At 42.7% G+C, this 18,940-nt stretch overlaps 1 protein-coding gene across 10 annotated transcripts in view; it reads right to left on the bottom strand.

Annotated features, from left to right (window-relative positions):
- PFKFB4 (6-phosphofructo-2-kinase/fructose-2,6-biphosphatase 4) overlaps nt 1-18,940 on the bottom strand; it is a 73,184-nt gene that overhangs the window by 42,113 nt on the left and 12,131 nt on the right. For all 10 annotated transcript variants that reach the window (XM_072654463.1, XM_072654515.1, XM_072654471.1 and 7 more), the window contains exon 2: nt 1,257-1,373. In XM_072654463.1, the coding sequence (XP_072510564.1) occupies nt 1,257-1,373 (117 nt within the window). The remainder of the gene's footprint in view (nt 1-1,256; nt 1,374-18,940) is intronic.

The raw sequence follows: 18,940 nt of genomic DNA, 5'->3' as shown, positions 1-18,940 counted from the left end.
CTTTATGACCCAGAACCATGGATCAGAATAAGTGTATTCCAAATACTCATACTCTGCCTCCCATCTCTGGCACACTTCAGCGTCCTCAACTCTGTGACCCCCCAGAGCAACAGATGATTCACAGTCCAAGCCCTCAGGCTTGAGCCATTTCCTAAGTAATAGAGATGCCTCACAACATTTGTTCCAAATGCCAGAACTAAAGAGGTGCCTAGACATGTCTAGACCCAGAAGGTAAATTTACATCATGGTATCTGGGAACCCTTACCCCACCCAATCTCCAGAAAGTCTTCCCTTAGACCCAGGGATCCCTCTTCTCAGGTGTCCATCATCACTACTGTCTGGCCAAAGTAAAAGTTGTGAGGGTACCCCTTCCTCTTCATCACCCACTGCCTCCTGAGGTTTAAAGGGCCTCTTTCTGAGATCCTTATTTGAGAGTAGATTAGAAGGAGGAAGGGTGGAAAGGGGAACTTTTTTGGAATATAAAATACCATGTTAATGTGCATTTGATGTGGACTAGCCATTAAAGTTACAAACTTAGTCTGCAAATAATGATATGGAGCAGGGATTTTAGCTCCAGCCTGCCAGCCTGACTTCTAATACATTTATAAGAAAATTATTCTCCTGATAAAACTGAAAGTTTCCACTAAAGTCTTCCTATCATGCTTTGCCATGCTACAGAGCTAACCCTGGATTCCCAAAAATGATGCCCATGGGCCAGCCTACCTAAGTGTGGAAAAACTCATTATGAGAAGCTTGGCCGCCAAGCAATGAAGCAACTCATTTGGGAGGTTTCCAGCTCCATTCCAGAACTACAAAGGAACTACACCAGTGAACTTGTGCACCTTTCAGAGTACCAAGGCATAAAGTAAAAAATGAGACTATCACTCCTCTTATTTCAAAGTGGTCTCAGGGAACAGTAGGATAATGTTAAGAGTTTTCCTAACCTGGTCCTTTTGATGATGCAAACCCTGTAACCATCAGTCCCTTGGCTAAAAAGTAGGCCTGTAAGACTGTCTAGAATTTAGGGGTGGGGAACCTGAAGCCTTGAGGCCACTGTGGCCCTCTAGGTCCTCAAGTGTTGCCCTTTGACTGAATCTAAACTTCACAGAACAAATCTTTATTTATATCATCCTTAGGCCTTACCCCTGGTCTAGATGAAGAGGTGCTTCCTCCTAGAAGTACTAGTAATGACAGTCCAGCTCAGAGAGGACATAAATCACAATCCACACACTAGGTGAGGCTTCCCTGGTCCTCACCTCTGGTTGGAACACCAATCCAGTTTAAGTAGCGTGTCAGCTTCTTGGAGATATAGGTCTTCCCTCGAGCTGGCAGGCCCACCATGACAATCAGTGTGGGACAATTGGTCACACAGACTGTAAGAGAGAAAAACACAGATAGTCAGGAATCATCTTGCCATGAGATGGAAACCTTGGGGCCACATTCTGAAACAGCCTTAGTCTCACACACCCGATAAAGGTCTGTCTGGGGATCAACAACATCCAATGCACATCCATCTGTGTGATCAGTGACCTTTCACTGTCTCACCTTTATGTTTTGTCTTTCTATCCATAGTACCCAACTGCCTTATGAACATAGCATTTGATAAAAGTTTACTGAATTCAACATGTACCTGGTACAGAGAGACCCATCACACGTTAGGAACACAGTGCTAGACTAGGATGGAAGAAGTGAGGGATGTGACCAAGGGGAAAAGTGATGAAGGCCCTACCCTCAGGACTCAGGCTCAGTCATGTTCTAGGTTTTCTTTCTGACAGATAACAGATTAGAGGAGGTTCCATTGAGTTCCTAACACAGAGAGGGCCCCTGAACCATCAATAAACTAAACCAAAAGGGGAAAATAACATAGTCCTGGAAGCCAAGGGTCCCTTGTGGCCCAGAGCCCATTGAGGGCAGACGGGGAGGAAAAGCTGCCCACAGAGGTGCTTTTGTTCATCACTTTCCTCCAACCTTCCCCAACCTGGCAACCCAAATCCCATCAGGGAAGTCGGCTGGGAAGTGCAACGAAGCTGCTCAAGCCACTTGGATAAACTGGACGTCACTACCCTCTCTGTCTCTCCCCTCCCCCATGTTGATGCTGCTGCTTGATGCTGCTATGGGCACTGGATGAAGCATCAGGATTGTCTCCCACAAACCCCTTTCAGTATGCCAGACTCTAGAAAATGGCCTCCAGAAGCCTCCTGTAACTCACTTCTCACCATTAGCTCTTCAGTTCCCACTTATCCAGGCCTTTCTTCTCTCTGGGTCTAAGAGACTGAAACTAGACACCCTCAAGGATTGTCCTTTGCCCTTGGTGAGTTTGAGGAAACATGTTTTCCAAGAAGGTCCCTCCAGACAGGCTCAGCAGCCCAACCATGGTGGAACCAGACTCTGCCCAGGAGACCGTCCTAGACTAGGCCAAGGTCTTTTCTTCCCCAGAAGAAGGAAGTATGGTGCAAAGCAAATAATCCTAGCAGGAAGCCAGGACATTTAGGCTTTAGTTTAGGCTTTATCTTTAACTTCCTAAGCACCTGGAGGTCAATCTCTTTCCTGCCCAGGGCATCCTCAGGTTTTGAGGTTTGATATTTTTGGTTGGCTTCCCCCCCACCCCCCTCCACCTTTTTGCTAACCTACTTGGCCTAGATAAAACCATTTCTGAAGTTCCTCATATGCTGTGAGCCCACAGGACCTGTTTACTTCCCCTCTGTCCCCTGACCTGGGCTGATTTCTGCCAAGAGCAGAAGTTGCTCCATCCCATTTGGGTTTGGGGGTGGTGGTGTGGGAACACTTTGGAGGCCCCCTGGACAGTACTTGCCCCATCATGGGTCAGGGAGAAGCACCTGCTCCACCACAGGCAGAGCATAAACTACAAACGAGACTTGCAAAAAAAAAGCCACAACGGACTCAGGAGGAAGAAAAACAAGTTCAGCAATGAATTGCCTTCTGGGGCCAAACGGCGAAAGCCTGGAACTGGGGGAGGGGATAAAGACTCTACTCTCTAAGCACAAAGACAGGATCTCAGTCTCAGCTTTTCTGGAAGCAAAGAATGAACTGACTGTTTCCCCAGCCCCCAACCAGTAAATTAAGACACACACAAACACACACAGACACAGACACACACTCACCCTCCCCATCATTATTAGCAATGGACATTCACAGAGCACTTTTAAAACTTGTCAAGCATTCTGAGTACGTCCTCTTATGAAATCCTCACAACAATGAAGAGAAAACAAGAGTTGGAATGAGAACCTATGTTCTAATTCTGGCTTTTTTAAGTCTACCTGTGTGACCCTGGGCAAGTCACAACCACTCTGAGCCAGTTTCTTTATTGGTAACATAGGGGAGTTGGCTGCAATAACCTCGAGGGTCTCTTCCAGCTCTAAACTGATGAATAAGCACTAGAGGTACTATCAGTAAGGAAACTGATGATCAGAAAAATTAGGTGATATGAATTAAGTAGTAGGTGATAAGATTAAGTGGGGTATGAACTCAGTTCTCACCAGAATCCAAGTCCAGTGCTCTGACCCCTATAACTCAAGGCCTCCTAAATCATACTAGTAGAACATATCATTCAAAAACACACCCTTTCCCACTAGAAGCTAAATCACAGGGTTTACAGCAAGAAAGCTTGCATCACTGGAAAACAAGGAAATGGTCACTCAGAGAGGTGGTTATGCACATTCACACAATACAAGAGAAATATTTATTAAGCACTTTCTGTGCACAGAAGATTGTGCAAGGCACCGGAAGACTCAGAGCTTAAATAAGACAGCTCCTGTCCTCAGTGTCTGATAAGGGATGTGACATCAAGGAACCTATAACATACAATATTACTGATGCACATGATAGACTTACAAAGCACAGTGTTGTATGAGCTCTAAGGGGGCGAGCTATGATGGCTGGGGACAGAAATGAGGAGAAGATTCCCACAGTGTGGATTATCTCACCTGGGCTTTCAGAGGATAGGCAAGAATAAAACAAAAGGCAAGGAAAGGGCATTTTAAGCATAAGGAATAACATGAACCAAAGTCTGAAAGTATATGAGAATATACAAGGGAAATGGTGGGGGCAGCAAAGCCATCCAGTTGGGTTTGAGCGTATTACTAAGAAATAAGGCTAGAAACCAGGGTACTATCAAATTGGAGGAGCCCAAATCTAACTAAGAATTTGGGGCTTCATTAGGCCAAGTGATAGTGAAGCATGTAAGCTTCCTGGGCCAATGATTGACGTGGCTAGATCTCTGCATAAGGAACATGAGTCTGGCATCATGTGAAAGATTAATGTAAAGGAAGACAGTAGAGAAATAAAGACCTGTTAGGAGGCTCCTGCAGCACTTCTGGCAGGTGGGAATGAGGACCTTTCCTGCTGCTGCTGCTGCTGCTGCTACAGTACTACTACAGTTGTATATTGACTTTGTAACCCCATTTGGGGCTTTCTTGGCAGTGATACTGGAGCGGTTTGTCATTTCCTTCTCCAGCTCATTTTACAGATGAGGAAACTGAGGCAAACAGGGTTGAGTGATTTGCTCAGGGTCACAGAGCTTGGGGATTTGAATTCAGGTCTTTGTGACTTCAGGTCTGGCACTATCCACTGTGCCACCCAGCTGTTAACATTTATATAGTGCTTACTATGTGCCAGGCATTATGCTAAGTGCCCTATAATTGTTATCTCATTTGATTCTCATAATAACCCTGAGAAGTTATGTGCTATTATTATCTCCCTTTTAAGACGAGGGAACTGAGGTAAAAAGAGATGAAACGACTTGCCCAGGGTCACACAGCTGGTAAATGTCTGAAGCCAGACAACTCAGGTCTTCCTGATGCCAAGCCTAGTGCTCTCTCTATTACATTACTTATGTGCCTATATCGGTAGTAGGGTGGTAGCAATGGGAATGAAATGGAAGGAGAGCTATAAAAGAGGTTTCAGGGCTTGGAAATTGTCTGGTTATGAAAAGGGAGGAAGAGGGGAGAGTTACTGATAACACCAAGCCCTTCAACTCAGGAAGCTGAGAAGTAACAGCTTTCAGAGAAAAGGCAGGAAGTTTGGTGTGGGTTGTACTGAGTCTGAAGTGGCAGTATAAATTAAGGTGGAGATGTCTTGGACGCACCTGGAAATGTGGTTCTGGAAAGAACAGGGTGTATGTTTTTGAGTCATTAGTCAGTGAATAAGCCATAGGGGTTAATAGTATTGTCAAGGGAAAGAATGTGGAAAGAGGAGAAAAGAGGGCTAAGGATAGACACTTGGGGAATATATACCTTAAAATGGTAAGTGGAAGAGATGTTAGAGGCTACAAGCCAACCTCCTCATCTTACAGATGATAACACGGAGGAACAGAGAGTTTAAGTGACTTGCCCAGGGTCACACAGCTAGTTAAGTATCTGAGGGAGGATTGGAACTCAGGTTTTCCCAATTCCAAGTCCAGCACTCTAGCCACTATTCCACCTAGCTACCAGCCAAGTGTGGTATCTTTGGAGCCAAGGGAGGAGAGAGTAACCACGGAAGTGGATGGATCAACATTATGAAGTATTGTTGAGAAGTCAAGGAAGATAAAAGTTGAAAAAAACAAAAAGGTCACTGGATTTGGGAATTAGCACATCACTGGTTAGAGATAATATCTTCAGTAGGAGTAGGAGCCAGAGCCAAATTTGTAAGGGACTGGAGAGAGAATAGCCAGTAAAGAAGCAAACATATCAAGGAGACCAAGGACAGAGATGGAAAGGTAACTAAATGAGGGACTAGGAGGAGGGCCAAGCCAGGATATCCTACTCCAGCCACCTGTCTTAGCCTGCCTCCATACGGGCTCCTTCCTTTCTCTAGCTCCCAGATTTCCAACTACACACTACTGCTGAAGGCCCAGGTGAAGTCAAATCAGTAATGGATGAGAAGATAAACAAACTCCCACCTCCCCAACTGAGCAATTCTGTACCCTAGATGTCATTCCAACCCCATTCTCTGGTCCCCCTCTTCTTACTCCCTTATTCAAATTCCCCTCAACCCCACCCCTCTAACGCTAACCATCCCTTGCACTGTTCCTTCTGTTATCTTTCTCGTTTTATTTTAGTTTTTATTTTCAGCTCCAAATTCTCTCCCTTCCTCCATCTCCTCCCCCATTTATTGAGAAGACAAGAAAATCCTCATATGTCCCATCCTTATCTGCCAGCTATCAGCCTCTATGTCTCTTCTCCATTGTAACTAAATTTTGAGAACACCATCTACAATCAGAGCCTCTGCATGCTTTCTTCTCATTCTCTTCTTAGCTCTCTGGAGCATTACCATTCAAATACAACTGCTCTCCCCAAAATTATCACTGATCTCTTGTCATCTCTAATAATCTCTTCTCCATCTCCAGTCTTTTTGACCTGTCCACAGCCTCTTCTCCCCATGACACACCTGGTTCTCCCACCTATCTGATTATTCCTTTTCCGTATTTTCTGCTAGATCTTCACACACGAAGACTCGTGGGTGCTCCACGGGGCTCTGTCCCGGGTCCTCTTTTCTTCTCCCTCTCTACCATTTTGCTTTGTAATGTCATCAGTCCCTATGAATTCAATTACCATCGCTATTCTCATGGTTTTTAGATTGCTCATCCAGCCCTTCTCTCTTCCTCTCCAATCTTGCATCTCCAGCTGTCTATTAGATGGTGTGTGTTTGTCCTTTGTTGCTGAAGAAGACCATGCCATCAGAGAAATAATGACATGACTTGCACTTGACTGTGTTTTGAGTGAGAGAGGGCTGTGCAGGTCACCAGCCTCACTTCTCCTCCAGAGCCATCTGAATCCAATGACCAGATATTCATCAGAATGACTGGAGATGACCCAGGATGAGGCAACTGGGGCTAAGTGACTTGCCCAAGGTCACACAGCTAGTGAGTGTTAAGTGTCTGAGGTAAGTTTTGAACTCAGGTACTCCTGACTCCTGCACTGGTGCTCTATCCACTGTACCACCTAACTGCCCTTGTCTATTAGATATCTCAAGCTAGATGTTCTGTAGACATTTTAAACCCAGTATGTCCATAGCTGAGCTAATTATCCTCCCCCTCTAAACCTTCCCGTCTTCCTAATTTCCCTATTTTTTCCCCAATGACCCTTCCATCCTCTCAGTTACTCAGACCTAGGGGTCATCTACAACTTCTCATTGTCCTCTCATCCTATAGTCAATCTCTGGCTAAGTCCTGCCGATTTTGCCTTTGTATCATTTCTCATACATTCCCTCTCTAATATGTCTCCTTCTCCTCTGGCTCAGGCCTTCATCTCCTCATGCACGGATAACTGCAATGGACTTTCAGTTGCCCTCCCTGCTTCAGGTCTCGCCCCACTCCAGTCCGTCCTCCACTCAACTGTCAGATTAATGTTCCTAAAACACAGGCATGACTATATCTCCCACTCACACACATACCCCTTTTCTGATAAACTTCAGTGCCTCCACATTACCTTCTGTATCAAATAGAAATGGCATTGTTTGGCTTTCAGAGCCTTTTATAACTCGGCCTCCTCTTATTTTTCAAGTCGTCTCACATCTTGCTCCTCCCACATCTTTTGGGATCTAGTGATACTGACCTCCCAGCTGTTCCTTCAACAAGACACTCCATCTCCAGCCCCTGAGCATCTTCCCTGGCAGTCCACTGTGCTCTCCCTTCTCATCTTCACCTCCTGGTTTCCCTGACTTCCTTCAAGTCTCCCTCAAAATCCCTATCTTGTACAAGAATTCTTCATTGATTCCCCCTCAAAGCTAGTGCCTTCCCTCTCTAGAGCATCTCCGCTTTGTCTTGTAAATATCTGATACGTACATGGTTATTTGCATATTGTCTCCTCATCAGAAGGTGAGCTCCTGAAGCAGGAAATGACTCTTCTTGTAGCAGCCTCAGCTTTTCTTTGTTTCCCTAGTGCTTAGCATCCCAGTCAAGGAAAACACCTAGGTTAAGGTGCCTGGCACATAGTAGGTGCTTACTAAATGCCTGACTGACTGATTTTATACAGGTGGGACAGAGACAGTAATGGAGGGAGTCTGAAGGGGGTGACTTGAGAAAGAAGAGTTGACGGAAGGATGAATCTGAGAGAGTCCGTGTTAAAGAACCACAGACACTCCAGCCTGCATCCAAAAAAGAAGTCCCTCTACAAGTGCTCATTCTGTCTTTGTCTGAGGACTTTACCGCGAGGACTTACCTCTTGAGATAATAGCTCTAGTTAGCAAGTTGCTTCACATATCAAGGCTCAACTTGCCTCTTTGCAACTGTCACCCATGGCTTTTAGTTCTGCCCCCGATGGGCCAAACGTAACAAACCTAATCCCTCTTTGACAACATAAGCTTTCTTTTTAAAAATGTATGTTTTTTATTTATTTCATTAAATATTTCCCAATTATAAGTAAAAAAATTTTTTAAGATTCATTTTTAAAAATTTTGAGTTCCACTTTCTCTCCCTTCCTCTCACCTCTTCCCTACCCCTTGAGAAGGCTAGCAACATGGTATCAATTTTACATGTGAATCTTATCGACCATTCTGCAAAAGAAAACAGTAAAAAAAAGTCTGCTTCAGTCTGCACTCAGAGCTCGCTGGTTCTCTCCCTGGAGGGGGACAGCATTTTTCATCATGGGTCCCTGAAACTGTCCTGGATCAGAGTCTTGATCAGAGTAGCTAAGTCTTTCCCAGCTAAGTATCATTAGGATATTGCTGTCACTATCCATAATGTTCTCCTGGTTCTGCTCACTTCACTTTGCATCAGCTCATTTGAGTCTTCCCAGGTTTTTCTGAAACGATCCTACTTATGATTTCTCATGTTACTGTGCTGCTGCATCACAAACACATACCACAACTTGTTCAGTCATTCCTTAATTAATAGGCATCTCCTCAATGTCCAGTTTTTTGCCACCACAAAAAGAGCTGCTATAAATATTTTTGTACAAATAGGTCCCTTTCCCTTTTCTCTGGTCTCTTTGGGCTACAGCCCTAGTAGTGGTATTGTTGGGTCAAAGGGTATGTGCCGCCTTACAGCTCTTTGGACATAGTTCCAAATCGTTCTCCAGGATGGTTGGACTAATTCACAACTCAACCAACAGTGTTATTAGTATCCCAATTTTTCTACATCCCCTCCAGCATTTGTAATTTTCCTATTCTACCATGTTAGCCAATCTAATAAATGTGAGATGGTATTTCAGAGTTGTTCTAATTTGCATTTCTCTAATTGATAGTAATTTAGAGCATTTTTCATGTAAGTTTTCAAATGGGGACACTAGAATCTCACCCCCTTATTGTGCTCTCCCCAGCAAACATCCTCTATTTTCCATTCTAAACATCTCCAGAAATTCAACTAATCCCCAAATGCTAGGACCTCAGGGTCCTTCACCATCCTGGTTGCTCTCATCTGGACATACTCCAGTTTACCAATGTCCTTTCTAAAATATGATAGCCAGAAGTGAACACAATACTCCAGAGGTAGAATAACCAGAGCAAAGTACAGTAGGATTCTTACTTCCCTAAATCCTGGACAGTGTCACAAAACCACTATCTTCCAAGTAAAGAAAGAGGCTAGTTCATCTGAGGTAATCATGAGACTGGAAGGTATAGTTGGGGATTCCACAAGAAAAGACTTGGAATAGTCACTGTTGGGAATGAGATAAGGAGCTGATATGAGCAGAGTACAAGACTGGCTAAGCAACTTCAAGGGACCCACTGGACTCATGCACAACATTGTAACAAGTTAAATCAACACAATTCTTTTGACAGAAACTCAGGAGTCCTGGTGTAGGAGCACAGAGATCAGATGGTGAATGGCACTCAAGGATTCAGACTGGCAAGTAAGGATGGCAGGCCAGGAAGGAAAAATATCCCAGAACAGTAGCTAGTGAAACATAGAATTGGCAGAGTGTGGCATGAAGGCTTAATGCAGAGTCAAATGAAGCCAGACTGGCAAACACAGATTTGGTAACCACGGAAAGGTCGAGGCACCAAAAGTCACAGTGACTGAAGAGTCTGTATGGTGACTGGGAGGAGCAGAAGGAAGAGATGTGGAGTCTCAAAGTTCTAAATCTTGGAGGTGACATAATTCCGAGGGATGGTGAGATCTGTGGTTTGACCATTTTGGAATGTGACTGAAGTAGCGTAGGAAAGATCACTGGAATCTCTCCATTGTACAGACGAATAATATGGCCATGTCTACTATCCCAGGCAGAGCAGGGAGTTTGGAGAACAGTGAGGGACCAGATCTTTGTTCTGGTCTTTTCTCTACGAAGCCAAACAAGCTTAAATACTTTGAGATAAAAGGCGTTATTGCTCCACCCCTAGAGCCAGAAGCTTTTCTCCAAGCTTCAGCCTGGAACTAAAAGCTGTTTACTGACTTTTTCTGTAATAGCATTCACAACAGGACAAAGGCACCCGATCTGTGAAGAAAGAAGCCTTCAATTCAGCGGCCATTTCTGCCGGGACAGGGGAAAAGTTAGGTCAACCCTTTCCTGTAAAGTTCCAAACCAATACTCTGTCCTTCTTACCATCTCCCAATGAATAATTTTTTTTCAAACTCAAAAAACCTGCAGTTAAATAAAGCGGCAAAACAAATTCCTGTACTGGCAGGGTCCAGAAATGTCTCTTCCTGTATTTTTAGTCCCTTGCCTATCTGACAGGAGATGTGGGGTTATGTTTCGTCATTACTCTTGGGCTCAAGGATGAAATTTCTAAAGTCTTTCAAAATTGCTTTTCTCTACAATGTCGTTTTCATCACTTGTATCAATTGTTCTAATCCTAGGTCACTTTGATGTGTCAATTCGGTCTTCTCCATCCTCTGAAATACTTAACAATTTATGGTACATTTACGGTATATTTCATTTCATACAAACTGTTTAGCCATTCCAATAGGAGGACAATATCCCCCTCAGCTTCTTCTTTTTTTTAATTCAACCTCTCCCTCTCCACCCATTGAGAAAACAATAAAAACAACACTTATTACAAATTCCTGAATTAGCCAAGTCCACAAAACAAAATAAAATGTTTTAATCTGTACTCTGAGTTCCTATGTGGAGAGGGAGAGCATGTCTCATTATGAGTCCTCTGGAAATGGTCTAGTGGTCGTTGTGCTGATCAGAGTTTCTAAGTCTTTCAAAGTTGCTTATCTTTTCAATATTATTTTTATTATAGGAATTGTTCTCTGGTTCTGCCCACTTCACTTTGCATCAACTCATACAGGCCTTTCCAGGCTTTTCTGAAACCATCCCCTTCACCATTTCTTCCCATTAATGAACCGTAATTTGGCTAGCTATTCTCCCTTTAATAAGTGTAACACTTCTCAGTTTCTAATTCTTTGCCACAATGAAAAGAAGAGTTACAACAGACATATATTTGTAATAGATATTTTCCTTTTTCTTCCATTGTCCTCTTGTCATTTTTACTAGTCTGATAAGTATTGTGGAACCTTAATTTTCCCATTGATTAAGAATAGGATTGAAATGTTTTTGTCTGCGATTTTACTTAAGCTCAAGCAGATAAAGTATGTTTTAAGATTTTTAAATGAGAAAATGTCTTCTAGGCAAGGCTTTTTGAAAATCCACTCCTAATATTAAATAGTTATTATTTTGCATGGCTGTTTTTTTTGGTTTTTTTTTTTTTACAAATATTAAATTCTTTGCTTATTAGAAAGAATGTCACTTTGGAATGGATGAGTTTATTTCTCTACGACCAGTTGATGAGAACTGGTCCATCTGCCCTACTCTTTTTCGTGGAAAGTTTTAAACTTGGTCTATCAGTTAGGGCACAAATTAAGCATGAAAAATGACTTAAGGGACTGTGGTGTGTCAGCTGGATCCCGCCCTAGCTAAAATGGATACGTGTCCGGGTCCCCACTGAAGCCCTGTAGGTAGTGTTTATTTCTTTCCTCTAAAAGGTCTCAAACCCAACCCAGAAACTGCACGTACTTAACCACTATGACCTGACCTATCAAATTCTTCCATGGGCTGGGATGGGAATGAGAGGGAGCTGGAAAGGGAGAGAGTAAACAGGAAGTTTTTCTAAAAAGAAATCAAAACTATACTTAGTGGTATTAAAATGCGCTAAATCATTGACACAACTAAATTATTGATTAGAAAAATGCAAATTAAAACAACTCTGAGATATCATCTTACACTTATCAGATTGGCTAAAATGATAGATGCCCTTCAATCGGGGAATGGCTAAACAAGTTGTGGTATATAAGGGTACTGGTCTGGAATGAATTCAGGAACTCAAACCTTCTGGTCGAAGGGTAAATTTCACTGTAATGCCAACAGAGACCTGTAATTTATTAGTGAGAGGCAGATGCTTCTATACAATAGGGACAGTGAAAGGCTCTGGATGGGATTAAGGAGTGGTAAGTAGTCTGGGGTGGGCCAGGTGCCACAGTGAAAGGTATGTCAAGTAGGCTAATTAGATGATCTAGGTGGGGTTAAGGAGTTCAGGTGTATTCAAGTAGTCTGGGGTGGGTCAAGAGTGACTGTGAAAGGAGTATTAAGGCTGGGGTGGGCCAGGTGCCTTGGGCAGACAGTGATCTGGGCTACAGAAATGTATGGGAAAATTCAGGGACTGGATTGCTTTCAAAGACATGGTCTTTTCCTTTTAGAGGTCCAGGTCCATTACCCGATCACTCCCCTCTCAAGATATAAGAAAAGATGAGCTAGTTGATTTAGAAAAACATGGAAAGACTTAGACCTATGGAGAAAGATGCTATCCACCTCCAGAGAAAGAACTAACAGAGAAATATGCATAGTAAGGTCTTACATGTATGTATGTATATATATATGTGTGTATGTTTACAGATGTCTATGTAGATGTAGAGAGATATTCATGTTTTAACTGCAGCCATCTCTTGGGGGAGGGGAAAGGAGAAAAAAAGTGCACAGCAGAGAACAAAAGACTACCTAGAAGGAAGCATGAAGAGCTGAGGAGCTCTGGGAACAATGCCCAGTATTTATTACATAGGCTTTCTTGAAATGGAAATTTATTGATTTATATTGAATCCTGTCTTATGTTCTAGTGTGTTTCTCATTTTGTATTTAAGTTTAAAATAGATTTTTTTCAAAAAGAAAGAAAGGGAGAGAGGTTTAGCTCCTTGGAAAGTTTGGAAGGGCTAGGACTAATTCTCAAGCACAGTGGGAAAGGCATTGAATTTGAAATCAAATGACCTCCACAGTTCAAATCTCAGCACAGCTACTTAACTACCTACTTGACGAGAGGCAAATCATTTAATCTCTTTGGGTCTTGGTTCCTCATTGGTACAAAGAGGGTGTTGATCTAGCTGACTTCCAACTCCCAATCCACCTGGTACCCATAAATCTTTGACCCTAGGAGCACGGTTCAGCCTGCAGAGATCCATCCCCACCACTCCAGTTCTGGCCAGGCCTATATCCCTTTCCACTAGGAAGTACAGACTTGAAGGTCCTATCACGTTCATGCCACTATTACATAACCCAACCTTTGCATTTTACAGATGGGGAAAGTGAGACCCAGAGACTTTAAGTGACTTGCTCTGGGTTATTCAGTAGTAGCATGCTGGAGACATAAATCAAGGGCCTCCAACTTCAAAACCCACGTTCCACCCAAGATGTCTACCCTTTGTTCTACAATCCTGGAGCGATTTTGAAACAAAAGTCTGACCCCATGCATCTGAATTTCCCAACAGCCAGTTATTTTTCTAAACCTAGCAGCAGGGAAAGTCAAACCCCATGAGCTTTTCTCTATGAGAAACAGTCTTATGCCTTCCTTTAACATTTTGTTTTCCAGAGAGATGGCCTCCTGAGGTACTCCCAATAATGGTAAAAGTCTGTCCATTTCACACCCACCAGAATGATTTCATGTCTATCCTGAAGAGATAGTTGGTACCCCTTCAGGGTACCAACTGTTCCTCAGACACGGCTGCCAGGAGATGGGCCCAAGGGGTGGGGGTGGGGCCAAGGAGCACACAAACCAGGAGCCTGTCATCCCCCAAAACACTTAGGCAGCGTGTGAGCACACACTGACAGAAGCAGGACAGAGTCTGCCTAGTAATATTCTGACATTTCTGTTGCCACAAAAGGCACCAAGTTGAAAATCTCTAAGCCTAAAGAGTGTCATGTACCTGTAGCATTTTGTTTTGCTTATACTTCCTGTGTTTAGATCAGACAGGAGTTCAGTCATTGCAGATAAGGAAACTCGCCCGGCAACTTAAGAGTTGCCTGGGGGCATTGAGACATTTAATGGTTTTTTTATTTAGGGAAAGTTGGTCAACAAACCTTTAGTACTTCTGTCCTATGTGACAGGCACTGTGCCACATGCACAGCATATGTCAGAGGTAAGACTTGAGCCCAGATCTTCCAAAGCCGCCTCTCTAGCCACTACCCTATGTTGCTACTCACATTCCCAGCAGCTAAGGAACCATGAAGTCCTATACTCATTCTTGGATGCCCTCATTTCTCTGCCGTCATGGTCTTCGAAAACGCAGGACGAACACAATAACAAGCCATTCTACAGTATTTTGCTCAGCCATTAAGTCACTAATCTCCGGCTTCTGTACTCCATCTCTGAGCACCATGGGCCAGGCCATGAAGCTCTTATGCTCCCGGGTCCTAGGAAGTCTGTTTCTGAGGACCTGCTTAGACTAGACCAAAAAGACAGAGTCTTACAAGTAAGTTGGACATAGTTCATAAAGGCTGAATGGGACACTCTCCCCTGCCTCGCTTCAAAGGGAATCACGGAAATTAAGTGGCTCCCCTATGGATGAAGATTCTCTGAATGTACCAGGAAAGGGTACAGGAATGACGGGAGATGCCAGAGCAGGACGGGACAAGGGAAAGTGCAAAGGCCTGAGGCAGGGCCTTAGTGAGTCAGTGAGTCAATCAATAAGCATTCATTAAGCTTCTACCAAGTGCCAAGCCCTTTGTTACAAAGGAAGGCAAAGACAAGTGTATGTCACTGAGGAGCTCATAATCTACAGGAGTCACTGAGCCTCAGTTTGTTAATCTGTAAAATGGAGATAACATTTGTACTACCTACCTCATAGGTAAGTTTTGAGGATGAATGGAGGAAAAAAATGTCAAAGTACTTTAGAAGACAGGAGAGCTTATGAAAGGGGAAGAGAAGGAAATAATTATTTATATAGTCCCCACTATGTGCCAGGCACTGTGCTAAGTGTTGTTGTTGTTTTTCTTTTTTTTTACAAAAATTATGTCATTTGATCCTCACATCTGAAAAGTGGGTGCTATTATCTCAATTTTACAGTTTGAAGAAACTGAGGCAAACAGGTTAACCAACTTGCCCAGGGCCACAAACCTAGTAAACATCTAAGGGCGGATTTGAACTCAATTCTTTCTGACTCCAGGTCCAGCACTCTAACCATTCTGCCACCAGCTACCTTCCGTAAATTTTGTTATTAATAACAAAATGCATCTTTAAAACTACTTGTGATAACTTAGGAATAGAATTCAATCACTTTGAGAAAGAGTCAGCAACATTAATGTTCATTTCCTCAGACTGGGATTACACCTTGCCTTCAGCTCAGGGCTTCCTAACAGCCAATGACAGAAGAAACTCATTTAGAGCTTGGATTTAATGATCTTAGACAAGTCACTCAACTTCCCTGGGCCCCTTTCCTCATCTGAAAAATTAGGAGATTAAATTAGATGATCTCTAAGATTTTTTTCCATTTTTAGATCTGTGATCCCTATGATTTTCTCACAAGAAAAGGAAGAAAATTAGCCCCTCCCCCAGCCACACAAAGCTCAGAACTGACCTTCATACTGCAAATCTCTTTCAGTGTTCACTGCAACAACAAGGCCACCAACCCTGAGGAATCTGTGACCCTCCAAATCATCACTGCAGCCAGAAAGTAAACAAGGAAGTTTCAAAAGGTCAAAGATTATAAAGGGAGACAAATGGTCGGAAAATAAGAAGAAAAGGTCTAAAGGGATGTTCCATAAAGCAAATGAGATTTTTTTTCATGTGATACTAGAATCATCAAACGACAGCAATCCAATTAGACCGATTTGTTTTCTTTTTTTAAACAGACGAGGAAAGTGAACACCATGCATTGAAAGAGATTTGCCTAGTGCACCAGCGAGGTCTAGAATACAGGTGCTCTCACTCCAATCCAAATTCTTTCCAGTGCACTAGATTTTACTATCCCACTTTTTCCTCAGTTTTGAAATCTTTGTCAAACATACCACTGGAGAGAAGACATAATGTGGATACTGACACCTTCCCCCCAAACAAGTCCCATCACGCCATCACCAATGATGGGAGAACATTGAGATTTTATGGGAATCTGTTTTTCACTCTCCATCTGTCAAAAAAAAAAAAAAAAAGGAAATAACCAAGAGAATGAAGGATATGGTAACAGCAATACTGTTTAAAGAATAATTGTGAATGACTAAGCTTATTCTTGAGTGTTATAAATATTCAAATCAACTACAAAGGATTATGAAGATGCTATCCACCTCCAGAGAAAGAACTGATGAACAAAAGTATGCGTTGTATGGTTTTACACATCTGTCAAATGGGTGCCATCCCTATTGCATGGTGGGGAGGGAGGAATTAAGGAAGGAAGGGAGTTCAGCACTTAAAATGTAACAAAAAAAATTAAATTTTTTTTAAAAGCATGAAAGATATTAAGGGGAAAAAAAGGAAATTACTGCGGAAAGCTGCCCATGCCCAAAAGTCTGCGACGTTGGACAATCCTGCAGGGATAGAAAGCTCTGAGGTCTTCTCCACTGCACTCCCGATCTTCTATCTCCCAGGGAGCCATCTTAATTCACTTCCTCTGCAGTTTAGACTGCTGAGAATGGTGTTATGGGAATGAGCCTCTCTGTACGCACGTAGACAGTTGTGTTTGTTGATGCTGCTGCTGCCATTTCCACTTCAGACTCATACTGAGCCTACAATCCACTGACCTGCTGGGGGCCTTTTTGTGCATAAACTGCTGTCTTCTAACTACATCTCTATGAAGCTACAATTTGTGTTTCTCACTCGAAAGGAACTAGAAAAATGAGACCTGACAAAGGAAAGATGGGACAAAGAAGGCAAACACATTTATTTTTATCCTGAGTTCCACAAATCCTTGGAATCCTAAGGAAAATATTTTTAACTTCACCCTTATCCACTCTTCTCCTATAATAGCTTTCTGAGGGCTGAAAGCTTATGATATGACTGTTCACTTAGAAATATTCGATGTGTAGCCAGGAAATCATGGTATATGTAGCATCTTGGTATATGTAGCAAAAACACAGGACTGATTCCCCAACTGATAAATGGTCAAAGGATACGAACAGGCAGTTTCAGAAGAAGAAATTAACGTCATCTATAGTCATATGACAAACTGCTCTAAATCACTACTGATCAGAGAAATGTAAATTAAAACAACTCTGAGGTACCAGATCATACCTATCAGAGTGGCTAACCTGACAAAATGGGAAACCGATAAATGTGTGCCTTTTCTTCAGAGAGAGCGTAAAGAAAGAAAACTGGCACCCTGCAAGTCAATTCACTGAATGGATTGAACTAATGATCTCTAAGGACTGGAGGACCAAGAATGAATGTCGTGGGTCAGAAGTGTGAATGAGCATGTGAAGGAACCTATTCTTAACACCGTAAGTGCCAGTGCTGGAGGGAGGAAGATGATGGGGCTGTGATCATCTATCTTCTCCCTTGCCTGCACTCATTCTGGGACTCCTGTCACATACAAAGAACCACAGACACACAGATAAGACTGAAATCTCTCCTTGCTAAGGAGGGATTCCTCCATTTTTGTGCGACCATGTCACTCCTTTGCTCAAGAAGCTTCAGTGGCTCCCCATTCCTTTTAGGATTAAGAAACAGACTCCTTATGACATTTAACATCCTTCACAATCTTGCTGCAACACTTTCCAGACTGGTTTCACATTACTCACTGTGTTGCAGACAAACCAGTCTACTTCTTAATACTCTGGAAACAACATTGTGAATCCTACCTGTCCCTGCTGCCTGAAATGTCCTCCCTCCACGCCTTTCCTTTCTGGTACATCTAGTGTCCTACAAGGCTGAGCTTTAATGCCAGCTTTTCTACAAGGTCTTTCCTTATCTCCCCCAGTAGGCAGTGATCTTCCTCCCCAATCCCTCCAACCCTCTAAGAAGGAGGCTGTTCTGTATCTATTTCCTATCCTATTTTCTTATCTGGAGACACATTTTTTTTCCTCAAACAGAAAGAAAGTTCCTTGAGAGAAGTTTCATTTTTGGTTTGGTATCCTCACTGTTTAGCACAATGCTTTATACATTTAGTTTCTTAATTCATTTTTCTAAGAGACAAGGAAGCCAGGAGAAAGACTGGTTTGTTCCTTTTGCTAAAATATCCAGAGAAAAAATACTAACACTTTTGCTGTTTCCCACTTCTACTCTTCAGCTTCCTGTAATTGGGCTTAAATCCCACCAGTCTAAGAAAACTGTCCACTCCAAGGTCACAAATGACCTGACATCCAAGCCTAAACAGCTTTATCTAAACAGTCTTTATCTTCTTCCAAGTCTCAAATCTGACAACATTGACTGGCTCCTTCCTCCACTTTCTGTCTTCTCTTGGAAGACACTAATCTCCTTTGGTTCTCCTCCTACTTCCCTGAGTATTCTTTACAGAAACCTTTCTTTGCATCTTTTTTCCTGATCTTGCCTCCTAAATATGACCATCACTCCCTCCTGCAAAACTCTATCCTTGCCCCTCCCTTCCTTCCCTAGAATACTGCATTCACTTCAATGGCTTCAACTATCACCTTTATGCAGATGCTCCCCATTTTTCTTTTTCTAGCACTGACCTCTCTTCTGAGTTCCAGAGCCACAAATCCAACTCCCACCTGGAGAGTCTACCGGCACTGAAAACTCCACTTGTTTAAAGCAAAATTCATCCCACTCCCCCGTCTTCCCTCAGATTTTATATGTAAAATTCCTCCCTTAGACTTTATATATAAAATGTTTTATTGGTAATTTTTGTTTT

Source organism: Notamacropus eugenii, chromosome 1, assembly GCF_028372415.1.
Source record: "Notamacropus eugenii isolate mMacEug1 chromosome 1, mMacEug1.pri_v2, whole genome shotgun sequence".
NCBI classification, from domain to species: Eukaryota; Metazoa; Chordata; class Mammalia; order Diprotodontia; family Macropodidae; genus Notamacropus; species Notamacropus eugenii.
Note: the sequence above shows the minus strand (reverse complement) of the source record. Positions and strands in the feature narration are given on the sequence as shown.